The 12225-nt window shown below is 39.8% G+C and overlaps 1 protein-coding gene across 2 annotated transcripts in view; it reads left to right on the top strand.

Annotated features, from left to right (window-relative positions):
• Window positions 1-12225, top strand: part of pdgfra (platelet-derived growth factor receptor, alpha polypeptide) — a 65136-nt gene that overhangs the window by 4339 nt on the left and 48572 nt on the right. For both annotated transcript variants that reach the window (XM_069924657.1, XM_069924656.1), the window contains exons 2-3: window positions 9263-9338; window positions 10781-11095. In XM_069924657.1, coding sequence (XP_069780758.1) covers window positions 9278-9338; window positions 10781-11095 — 376 coding nt within the window. In that variant the 5' untranslated portion in view covers window positions 9263-9277. The remainder of the gene's footprint in view (window positions 1-9262; window positions 9339-10780; window positions 11096-12225) is intronic.

Here is a 12225-nt window from a genome sequence, read left to right as displayed (position 1 = left end):
CGACTCCCAGCAGTAAGCTGCCATTCAGTGGAGACACAGCTCCATCTCGTGGACAATCTAAAGAAAACTCTGTGTTTATCCTCCGCTTTGAAACAACTTGGAATATTTTTAACTTAAATAATAAATATATATTCAAAAAAATTAAATCAGCCAATCTGTAAGTAAGTGAGCTGGTTGCAAATTTAGAATAATTGAAACGTCTCCACCTCCATGATTATCAACACAGGAGTGTATATTAAGCTCTACTTAAAATACACCCATGACTGTGTGGCCAGGCTCAATTCCAATGCCATCTACAAGTTTGCCGATGACACCACAGTTGTCAGCAGAATCACAAATGGCAATGAGGAACGTATAAGAGGGAGATAGATCAGCTTATTGAATGGTGTAAGGTCAACAACCTTTTCTCAAAGTCAGCAAAACCAAGGAGATGGTTGTGGAAGTCAGAGGAACATGACCCAGTCCCGATCGAGGGATCAATAATGGGTAGGGTCAAGAACTTCAAATTTCTGGATGTCAACTCTCTGAGGATCTGTCCTGGAAGCCTCCATGTGGTTGCAATCACAAAGAAGGCTTGGCAGCAGCAAAACTTTGTGAGGTATCTGAGGAGATTCTGTGTGTCACTGAAGACTCTCATACATTTCTAGAGTTGTCTCAGGGAGAGCATTCTGGCTGGTTGCATCTCTGCCTGGTATGGAGGTGCAACTCTCAGGGCAAGAATAAACTTCAGAGGGTTGTTAACTCAGCCTGTAATATCACAGGCACCAGACTTCACTCCATCGAGGACATCTACATGAAGATGAGATAGTGTCTTAAATAAGTAACCTCTACCCTCAAAGACCCCCACCACCCAGGCCATGTCCTCTTCACTCTGCTACCATCAGGAAAAAGGTACAGGAGCCTAAAGAAGACCCCTTATGGCACAAGGACAGCTTCTTCCCTTTTCCCATCAGACTCCTGAATAATCAACAAACTTAACTATTTTTTTTTCACAGTAATGTTGTAAGATGGATATAATATGAATGTTTGCCCTATGACGCTGCTACAAAACACCAAAGTTCATGACTTGTTCATGACAATAAATTCTGATTTTGATTCTAATTCTGAAAAGATCCAGCTGCTTCTAGAGTTAATAAATCAATATCAAACCCTTGGTCCCAGATCCTTAATTGTGATTATGGGCTGACTGGTGAGATGAAAGCAAATTTATTGGACCAATAAGATTTGATCAGCAAGTGTTTTCCAGTTTGTTTTAGCACAATTTTTCCTTTGGCACATTAAATATGTTCTCATGCTATACTTGGCTTAGAACTGTCAAACTATTATTCAAAATATTAGAATTTTTGATTTCATAATGAATCAAAATGTACCTTATGATGAAACCAATTTTCCATTGATTCTAATTCTGTTCCAGTTGAATTTTACCTACGTCAGACCCTAATCTATGGGGCAGCAAACAAAATGGATCACAGTGCTTTAAGATGAGAGTGAGAGAGGCTGTGTGTTGAAGAAGATGCACACATATCCTCAGGACACTGGTTATGTTTTGTCTTCCCTATAAGGGCTTGTCCAAGGGTCAGTGTGTTGCCAGATGAAGTAGTGTTGAATGAACAGGGACTTTCTTTGCATTCAAAGATCGTCTGTGAACTGACAACAGATGAGTTTTTGACTCTGAATGTTTACCAGTTGGATTCATACACAATTGTATGTTTTTGGAGGGGGGAGGGAAGGATGAGCAGTTCCAGCTGGTAATTAGGAAAGAGAATGAAATGTAATTCACAATTCCTTTAACTCCTCAGGAGGGGATAATTCCTCTATGCTTTTAGTGAAAGTGGGAAATGGATTAAAACACTTTTTTAGTATTAAGTTCAGATCAGAGGAAATTGGTTAATGGTTCCCCCACTGGCAAGCACTTGAGCTTAAGTCACATTCCTCTACTCCCTTAACACAAAAGGGGACAGTTTTCTCAATTTCTCAATTGACCATTTTCAAAATCTACATTTAAAATTTGTAATGCATCTGGGAAAATAAATCCAAATGCAGTTGCTTTAGAGTGCATTATCTGGAAAAAACCCCCCATAAAGTACACACATTCTGATAGGGATCAAATGTTTATGTTTTCTATCACTGTGGATCAAATCTCCTTTCTTTTTAATAAATTTCACAGAAGTCTGTAAGAGGGTTCTACCTCCTGAAATTTCACATTGAGTGTTTGGGGACATGTGCCCCCATGTACCCCCCCGCCCAACATCAAGGATGGCTGTCAACCCAGTATCATCCTGAGAGGAGGTGCCTTATGCACTTCATGTGCATCAGAAGCATACACCAATTCTTCTTCAGTGACTGTCTCTTAGAATTGAGATACCTTTCAGATAAAGTGACCACAACACTGGGACAAGTATAAATTTAGAAATGCAAGGCTTATACTTTGGTTTTCTATCTTTTGCTCCATCTTTCTGTAAGCTTCTGTAAGAGATGAATTCCTGATCAGACTATTTCTTTACTGGAACTTTCTTATCTTGCCTCTGAGTCACTGAAAACAATGAAAGAAATCACACTAAAAATAGCTTTAAGGATTGTATTTTGTTATTTTCAAGATGGTCAAATGGTCACCGCAGAAGCTCCTTAGATCAGTGCCTGAGGCCCAACCACCTTTGGCTGCTTCATCAATGTCTTCCTTCCATAGAAGGTTAGATCGAGAATATGTGTGATGGTTGCAAAATATACAGTCCCATTTGTGATTCCATTTTAAGTTACAGAAAACCTAAATGACTTTCAGATGTGGATGAAGAAATGGCAAGTGGAATTTTTGCCACAGAAGGGTCAGGTAATGACCATCCCCAAGATGGTGCCCAATCACCAACTCTTGACATTCAATATTATCACAAGTCACCCAGCAGTCACATTGACAAGAAACTTAATTGGATCACTACAGTGAGAGGATGTGTAACTTGTGGTATGACGTCTCCAGACACCCCAAAGCCTTTGCACCATCCACAAGGCACAGATTATGTTGATGATGAAATGCTCTCCACTTACGTGCACGAGTTCAGCTTCAATGGTATTTAATGCTCAAGAAAAAAGCACAACATGAAAATACATGTGGATTGGCAGAGTACTCACCATCTTAAAAATTCATTCCCACCAGTAAAGTAGTGTCATTATTCATCTGGGCCACGGCAGTAATGTCTGTCATTACTTACCTGGGCTATCTGATAGCATCTCACAGATCATCAATTCTATCACGAAGAAGAACAGGTAGTAGTTGGAGGGGAACTCCCCCCACCTGTAGATTACCCATCAATTTGTACCAAGAAATATATTGCAAGTTCGTCGCTGTCAATGGATCTAAATCCTGGAATTTTCTCCCAACAGTATCGTGGGAATACCATCACCAGAAGTACTGCAGCATTTTAAAAAGGCAGATCATCACCAGTTAATTTGGGGCAGGTAATAATGCTGTCCCTTGGCAGTGATGCCCACATCAAAAAATGAATAAAGGAAAAATTCAGTTTTATGTAACTCATGGGGCATTCTTTAATAGTAAATATTGATTGATGCTTTAGCTGAATATCCAGCATTGATTATTGCAATAAAGTGAAACACTTTCTCTGATCTTCATCTTTGTCTGAGACTGTACTCATTTTCTATTTTCTCCCTTCTTAGCGTCAGGTCATTCATGTATTTTCAATTTCTGCTAATAAAGAGGTAATATGAATTACTACAAATATTTAATTAAGTAAATATTGATCAACAAATGAACCTAATGAATGGCTCTATATTCTATGTACTGAAAACAATTCTATCACTTTGGTAAAAGATGATTATTTTATAAACTTCCAGGAACATAACCACAGAAAAACTGGCACTTACAGTGACATTCTGGTGTATACTAAATGAGTGCCACACTGTTAGAGAAAAAGAATTGTTCAAAGTTTTGGGCCCCAGCCCTTCATCAAGGCTGTCTTTCAAGACAAATCTTTTTCCCCCCACTGATGATGTTCGACCAGCTGAGTTCTTCAAGCAAGCTTACTCTGTTTATGTCAGCTGTTCAGTTAAACAACTATACTTTAAAAATATTTTCTGGACTGGAAAGAGCTTAGTCATGTGGTATGTGAAAGATTCAATGTAAATGCAGTTCACTCCTTTTTAATCTTTTAAATGTATGTGCAGTAAAATCCCTAGTATCCGGAACCTATGGGAATTAGAAGATACTGGAAAAATGATTTTGCTGGTTGCTTGAGGTTGCATGTTGCAAGATTGGCAAACTAACCTCTTGGGGGGAGGGGGCGGTATGGGGGAGGCACCAATTTTAAACTTTTGTATTCTTTAGCTACTGTATTTACTTTCTGTGAGTTATTTTTTGCTGGTTGCTTAAATTCCGGATAATGGCGATTTTACAGTATTTTAATTTTTGTGACTGATAATTCCAAAGGATAATAGGCACAGATGTGTTTCTCACCCCTTATGAATTAGGTTTGGCCTTCTATCTCTGTGTATGTATTCACCCTCCAATTTAACACCCCCCTCCCCCACCCTGCTGCACCCAACTATGGCCCTTTACATACACTACCTTGTACACAGAAAGGCTGAACAATAAACAATCTGCTTGAGGAACTCAATTATTTATTCATGCAAATAACATTGCTTATTCACATTTTGTGGGGAGTGATGGCTGCTGGTTCCTTCTGAAGAGAAACCTAATGTATCATTACTCAGTTAATTTTTTTTTACACAGCTGCTGCATTCCAGAAAATTGTTCCCAAAATTCCGGAACAAGGTCTGTGTAAAAGGTCCGATATTTTACCTCCTGGACCCCTAGAGAATTTCACAGAATGCATACAGTCTAAACACAACTGCGGGCGTTCGGCAGCAACAATGGGATCTTATTGATGACACACGATGCTGTACATTGCACGTAGGTTATACATCACGGTCATCGTTGATGCCGTGGAATCCCACGTTGACCGAAAATACTACACCTCAGGGATTTAGTGTAAATGCACAGTGAGATCTGAATTTTGGGCATTCTGGTCATTCCACTGTGAACGGACACACCGGATAAAACCGTCAGTTATATTTAAAAAACCTAAGTGGCATTGCAGGAGTAACTTCAAAAGTGCAATACAGCAGATGCTAGAAATATGAAATAAAAAAGAAAAATCTGGAACTCAGCATCTGTTAGGAGAGAAACAGAGTTAATGTTTCAGGTTTAAACAAAGACAAGCAGGAAGGACTCACCGGGCAGGCAGCATCCATGGAAAGAAAGTCAATGCTTTAGGTCGAGATTCTTTTGCTCAAGATTTCAGCATCTGCAGTTCTTTTGGGAGAAAAGAATGGTTGACATTTTGCGTTGGAGGGGTTCCAACCCAAAACAATGTCAATTCTTTTTCTCCCGCTAACCCCACTCGACCTAGTAGATAATCCAGCAGTTTTTGTTTTGCTCTGGTGTCCAGCATCTGCAGTTTTTCTGGTGTGTCTCCACAGGTCTTGTGGTTTCTTAATGTTTTTGGTTGATGTCCCTTCATTAAATTAAGATAAAGTATGAATTTTAAGTTGTGGACGTAGGAAGATGTGGTGGAGAGAAGAGGAAAGGTGTATGACAGGAGGAGATTGGGGAGATGGGATTTAACAATGGTGGTGACTGAAGCAGGATGGGAAAAGCTCATGATTAATGAAAGCTGTATCAGGGGTTTCAAATTAAAACTGTATTTTCCAGAGGAAGAGAAAGGAGAAAAATCCAAATACAGAATATATCAGAAAGAAGGCTAATTTAGGGATTGATACAAAATATTGAATTCAGTGTTGAATCTGGAAGGCTCTTATTGATAGGTGGTTTGCTGTTCCTCAAGCTGAGCTTCACTTGAATGGGGTGCAAGAGGTCAATGAGAGAAACATTGGGTTCGAGAATTAAAATGGTGGGTAACTGGATGGTTGCAGAATGAACAGAAATGTTCAGTCCTAACATAGTGTCTTGACCTGAAACTTTGACCACCCCTTTGCCTCCACAGATGCTGCTTGAACTGCTGAGTTCTTTCAGCAGGTTGTTTCTGTTCCTGATTCTAGTGCCTGAAGTCTCTGTTTTTTTTAAAGCTGATGATCAGTCAGTGTTGGGTTTCTGTGATGTTCAGGGGATTACACTGTGAGCACTAAGGGCACTAAGTTGGAAGAATTGCAAATGAAACGCTTCCACGTTTCGAAGGATTCTTCAGAGTAGGAAGGGAGGAGGCATGTGTTGCATCTACTGTGGTTGCATAGAAATGTACCATTAGAGAGGGGAATGACCAAGAGTAAATTTATTCAGAGAACAATTTGTTGGATTTGCTGAGGCTTGATGCCAGAAAGTTGAGGCCAAAAAGTGGCTTTGCTAATGTTTACTGGGCCATTTTGCCAAGTAGGTGAAACCTTTGAAGAAGAAAGCAGTAATCTTTTCAAGTGCTTTTGCTGCCTTCAGGCTATGTGGTTAATGGAAGGATTCATAACAGTGTGGGGGAACAGAGGGACCTTGGAGTCTTAGTCCATCGAGCTTTCAAGGTTGCTGTGCAAGTTGATTGGCTGGTAAAGAAGACATGGTGTGTTGGCCTTCATTAGTTGGGGATTGAGTTCTAGAGCTGTGAGGTAATGTTGGAGCTCTAAAAAAAATTTGGTTGTACCTCATGGACTATTCCATTCAGTTCTGGTCACCTCATTAAAGGAAGAATGTAGAAGCTTTAGAGAGGATGCAGAGGAGATTGCCAGGATGTTGCCTGGATTGGAGAACGCGTCCTATGAAGCAAGGATGACTGAGCTAGGGCTTTTCTCTTTGTAAGGATGAGAGGTGACTGTATAGAGTTGTATGAGAATAATCTACTTCTCATGAGAGTAAATTATGGATCCAAATCACTTTCTATGAGAAAATGTTCCCCCTATTTCTCTATTTCATTGTTAATTGTTTTAAATTTTTGGTTGGATATTGATGAACTCAACACAGAAACAATTTATTTTACATACTCTTTCAATATCACCATAACACTTCACTTTAATTTGTTCTGTTCCAAGGAGGTTGATTCCACATCCTCCTGTTTTATTCCTTCTCAAAAATCATTAATCGCTGCAATTATTTATAGTGTGGCAAGGTCCTGATATCATTTCTAAAGCATGGGTATCCAGAGTTGCACCTCTGAGATCAGTCAGAGATCTGTAAAATTTATTATCACCCATGATTTTACTTTTGATCTTCCCACTCATTCACTTCTTAAAAGAACTATAAGCTTCAGTACCATTTTTAAAGATTTTAGTTCATATAACTTGTGGTCTCCCTGGATTTCAAGCCTATCAAAATGTGACCAGAGTAAAATCAGCTCAACTCTGGAAATTGGGAAAACAAGTTAAAATTAATTGCCGATCGAAGCTGATCATTGGATGCAGTGCAATGTTGCACTTATTAAATCTGCGTAGAGGAATGCCCTTGGGAAGAAATGACCATGCCTCACTAGTCCCTATAGCAGGCTACAACCAATGCAGGCTTAGCCAGCATTGACATCATAGTCTGCAAATGGTGGAGTCTTGTGGTTGCAGGAAGAAGTAAAACAAAACATAGGAAGGACATGCTGAAAAGCCAAATTTGTTTTTATATGCTTTTGTGTGCTGCACTCTGCTATCAATTTTTAGTTCAGAATTTCAGAGTTGGGGATGATACTAATCTGCATTGGAAATGTGCATATTGAGAAGCAGGGAGCTGGAGAGAGAAAACACAAAAATGTGTACAGTAAAATGCCATCAGACCAGGTGAATGATCGACATGGAATGCTAAAGAATAACAATCCAGCTCTGAAAGTCTACACTGGCATCCGCTAGGAATGTGGGTGTTCTTGGCACTGTGGATGGAGGGTGTGGGTGTGAGAAAAAGAACGAGTCACCTTGTGAAACTGATCAAAGGAGTTTATTTAGTTTTCAAACCATGGCCGCAGAAGGTATACAATCTTTGCCAGCTGCAGTGTTTAAAATCCCTACAGCGGAGCTCCTGATTGAAGGATTGCTTGGAATGGGCAGTTCTCCCTTTGATTTTCATGTCTGTAGTGTTAAGAGTATCAAATCAGACTGCGGTGTTCCAATGCAATCAGATTTGATTGGAGGCAAAAGACCAAATCAGTGCATGACGATGAAAGTTGAGGCCATAATTTAAAAAGGTAAAGATGTCAGTGCAAACTGTTTTCATATAGCCAGACAGATAAATAATTTCTCAACACCCTCTCACATGTTCATAAAGTTTAGTGAGTTAAAGATTCTCCTATCTTCTTAGAATCTAATTGCTGCAATCGCAAACTGATCATTTCAGTAATTTCTGGAGCGATGCATTTTGTGGTGGGCATCTCTTATAATTGCACTGCTCATCAGCAGAAGTGCAATCTACTGATGACACAGCAATCCCAGTGGGGCATTTGGGACCTCATAAATCAATGACATTTAAGAGTAGAGGAAGAAGCCCCGTGAGCATCAGAAAGGAAGGTACGGCGAATAAGAGTCAAACTAAATACAGAAAGGGAAAAAGAAATGGAAAAGAGAATTGATTGAAAGAGAAAAAAAATATAAAATCTCTGCATATCTAATGCTTTTCTATTAGTAGATAACCATATCAAGTAAATGGCAGCACCTCAGATGGTTGTGATATGGGATAGGGAACTCATGCAGCCAAACACAGGTTCTTAAGTGGATGGATGGTGAAGAGAAGTAACACATCATATTCTTCTCTTCTTTGGCTTGGCTTCGCGGACGAAGATTTATGGAGGGGGTAAAAGTCCACGTCAGCTGCAGGCTCGATTGTGGCTGACAAGTCCGATGCGGGACAGGCAGACACGGTTGCAGGGGAAAATTGGTTGGTTGGGGTTGGGTGTTGGGTTTTTCCTCCTTTGTCTTTTGTCAGTGAGGTGGGCTCTGCGGTCTTCTTCAAAGGAGGTTGCTGCCCGCCGAACTGTGAGGCGCCAAGATGCACGGTTTGAGGCGATATCAGCCCACTGGCGGTGGTCAATGTGGCAGGCACCAAGAGATTTCTTTAGGCAGTCCTTGTACCTCTTCTTTGGTGCACCTCTGTCACGGTGGCCAGTGGAGAGCTCGCCATATAACACGATCTTGGGAAGGCGATGGTCCTCCATTCTGGAGACGTGACCCACCCAGCGCAGCTGGATCTTCAGCAGCGTGGACTCGACAGCATTGAACACATCTTATACATAGTTAGAAACTACTTTAAACTTGCTTTAATAATGTGCAGACTTTCTCTTTTCAGTAATTTTCTACAAACATGGGAATATTTTGGAAGATATTCTTGATTGCGGATTGCTTCTTCCTGGGAGTCTTCAAAGGTAACTCTAAGCTAAAATTCCTTAAATGCTTTTTCTTTATAATACCACTGAAAATATTAATCTGGTGATGAAAATCTTAGCATGAAAGGGATTTGTTACTTGTTGCTTGAGTCAGAATAAATATCTGCGAAATAAGTGAGTTGCCAACCACCTTGCTGCAGATTTTATCACCTTTGTTCTTTTTGTTGGGAACATGGCTAGGGTCTAAAAAAAAGACCAAATTTCAGGAATTGAGACCATTGCTCATGACATCATGTGTCACTGATTGATCCCCTCATCTGGTAATGACTGGGGGTGGGAGATAGTCAGCAGAAGGTGGGGGAGGGATGTGTACAATGTCAAAATAACTGTGTACTTGCAGCTTTCCTTTTTTTTCCTGCCAAGAAATGCCAAACTTCTATTATTCACACACTAGATAGCGTATGGTTCTCAGCAAGAGTCACTGCAAAGGCACATTTAAATGGAAAATTAATTCTGTAATTTAATGCTTGAAATCACCAGATGATTGATAACTTGACTGAGTCACGTGATGTAGAAAGCAATGCACGGATAATTGCAAAGGACTAAAGAGGAATTGAATGGAGTACGGAGAATATTAGAAGGATCTTCACCCAGACAATAGTGATGTACTTCTAATCATTGTGGATGTTAGTCTTATTTAGTATGTTCCTCTTATCAGAACATACAAAAATGATTTAATTTTCCCAATGCATTCATAGTGCTTCAGACATAGGGGCCCAGATTGCATGTTAGGAAATAGCGAACATACTTGCATCCATTTAGATAAAGAAGAAAAATAATATGACATTTTGCACTCAGTACACTTATTTTGAAAATAGTCTGTGTCTTTGTAGCTTGTTTTGTTTCAGTATTTGCTTTTCCTTAGTGAAATTAGTTACTCTAAAATGTAAAAAAATAAATTTAAAATTAAATTATTCTTTGTAATCTGGTGCCGTGACATATTGGTACTGTCACAGGTTAGTGGTGGTTTGGAAAGCTATTCATGGCATGCCTGGGTGATGTTCCACTTTGGGTCAGGCACTGAGGTAGATGTGAGGCACATGTTCATGCTGGTGGAGAACTTGTCTTGAAGGATGATACACAAATTGAGAAATAGCAGCCTGGAACCAAAGCAATTGTCCCTCCATTTAGGTGGTGAGAGCTAGTCACAGATTCCATAAAATGAAAAGGTGTAAAACACATTCAGCATTCTGCAAAGATGATGTAACAGTTATTTAATTCACAAATTATGATCTTTATTATTATATTTCTGGGAGCAGTGTCAATAATTATATCTCATTTGAAGGTTCCAGTGTTCACTTTGCATTTAATTTTTCTTGTAATGAACTTGAAGTCATCAACTATGACAGAGAATCATGGAACAAGGAAAGGATACTTTTTGCTTTGTGAATAATGATCATTATTCTTTTGCCTGCATTTAGGGCCCCAACTGGCTTGTTGCCAAAAGTTACCAGATGTTTCCCCCAATGAGGATGAAATAAGAGTTTCTCTGCATTCAACGTTCAGCCTGAAGTGCTCGGGGAAGAATGAAGTGGATTGGGAGACGCCGTTTTATGAGTTTAAAGAGAATGTCAATAAAAAAAATGAAAACAACAACAGCAGAAGTTTTGTACAAACACTTGAGATCCAGAAAGCAACAGGAATCCACACTGGGATGTACATCTGCTACTACCCAGCACTTCATCTCGATATCAATGATGACATTGAAGGTCGGGGTATCTATGTTTTTGTTCCAGGTGCGTGGATAGGTGTGAGATTAACTCCTAATGGCTTCAATTTTTATTATGTTGTGACTGATTTTTGCTTACAGTGGTATTACTCTTTGATACCTCAGCTTTGTAGATAAAGTGTGGGCCCACAGTGAGAGTGTGGCAGTCTATCAACTCTCGTGATGGCCAAGATCCAATATGACCACACCTCATGACTACATTAACCATGTATTGGATCACAGTCAGGAACTTGGGTTGGCATTCTGCTTTGCCTCATCAGCCTGGGCATAGCCAATAACTGTAGCAGCTTGGCTGAGTTCAGCAATCTTCTGCACAGACTGAAAGTTGAAGTTGACACTTTTTGGCTGAGTTCCACATTTGGCATTTCATTTACTACCTGAGCTGTCAAGGGAATTTCTGATGTCTACCCTTTGTGTTGCTTATACAGTACTAGCCATCTGACTGCCTTTTGCAGTTTTAGGTTTAGTCTCCAGATACATTTGGCTCAGAAAGTTATGCTTGCTGTACTTGCTCTAGGAATAATAATTGTTTTATTCTCCACTGAAAGTTTCTCCTCCTTTCTTCTCTTTAAATTTAAACTTTTCTGGGATAAAGTTTAACAGATGATATCTCCCTTGAGTTTAGAGAAGCTATCCAATTGCAAGGATTCAATATTACGAAAGGGCAAAGGTGCCATAAGCATTTTGTTAATGATATCAAAGGAAAGCAGCACAGATATAGGGAAGCTGATGACTTAACAACATTTTTCATTGTCTTCTGGAAGTCCAAAATGTGTCTGTTGCAGTTTTATGGAGGGTGGCTGTGAAGGGTCACCACAATTAGTAATGTAACCATTGTAGAGTTCTGCTTCCTTCACATCTAACCTCAAAGTAAAGCATGAGGCATAAAGCATAATCATGAACATAAATTCCCTTTGTTTAGAGGGCTGGTTGCACTTAGATGCTGTATATGTTATTTGCTGTTCCATATCCTTGCATCTGATGATAGACAACAGACTCGCCAAGGCAAATAGCGCCTTTGGAAGACTACACAAAAGAGTCTGGAAAAACAACCAACTGAAAAACCTCACAAAGATAAGCGTATACAGAGCCGTTGTCATACCCACACTCCTGTTCGGCTCCGAATCATGGGTCCTC

The sequence above is a fragment of the Narcine bancroftii genome, chromosome 3, assembly GCF_036971445.1.
Source record: "Narcine bancroftii isolate sNarBan1 chromosome 3, sNarBan1.hap1, whole genome shotgun sequence".
Classification (NCBI taxonomy): Eukaryota; Metazoa; Chordata; class Chondrichthyes; order Torpediniformes; family Narcinidae; genus Narcine; species Narcine bancroftii.
The sequence above is the reverse complement of the archived record's forward strand: the minus strand, read 5'-3'. Positions and strand labels throughout refer to the sequence as shown.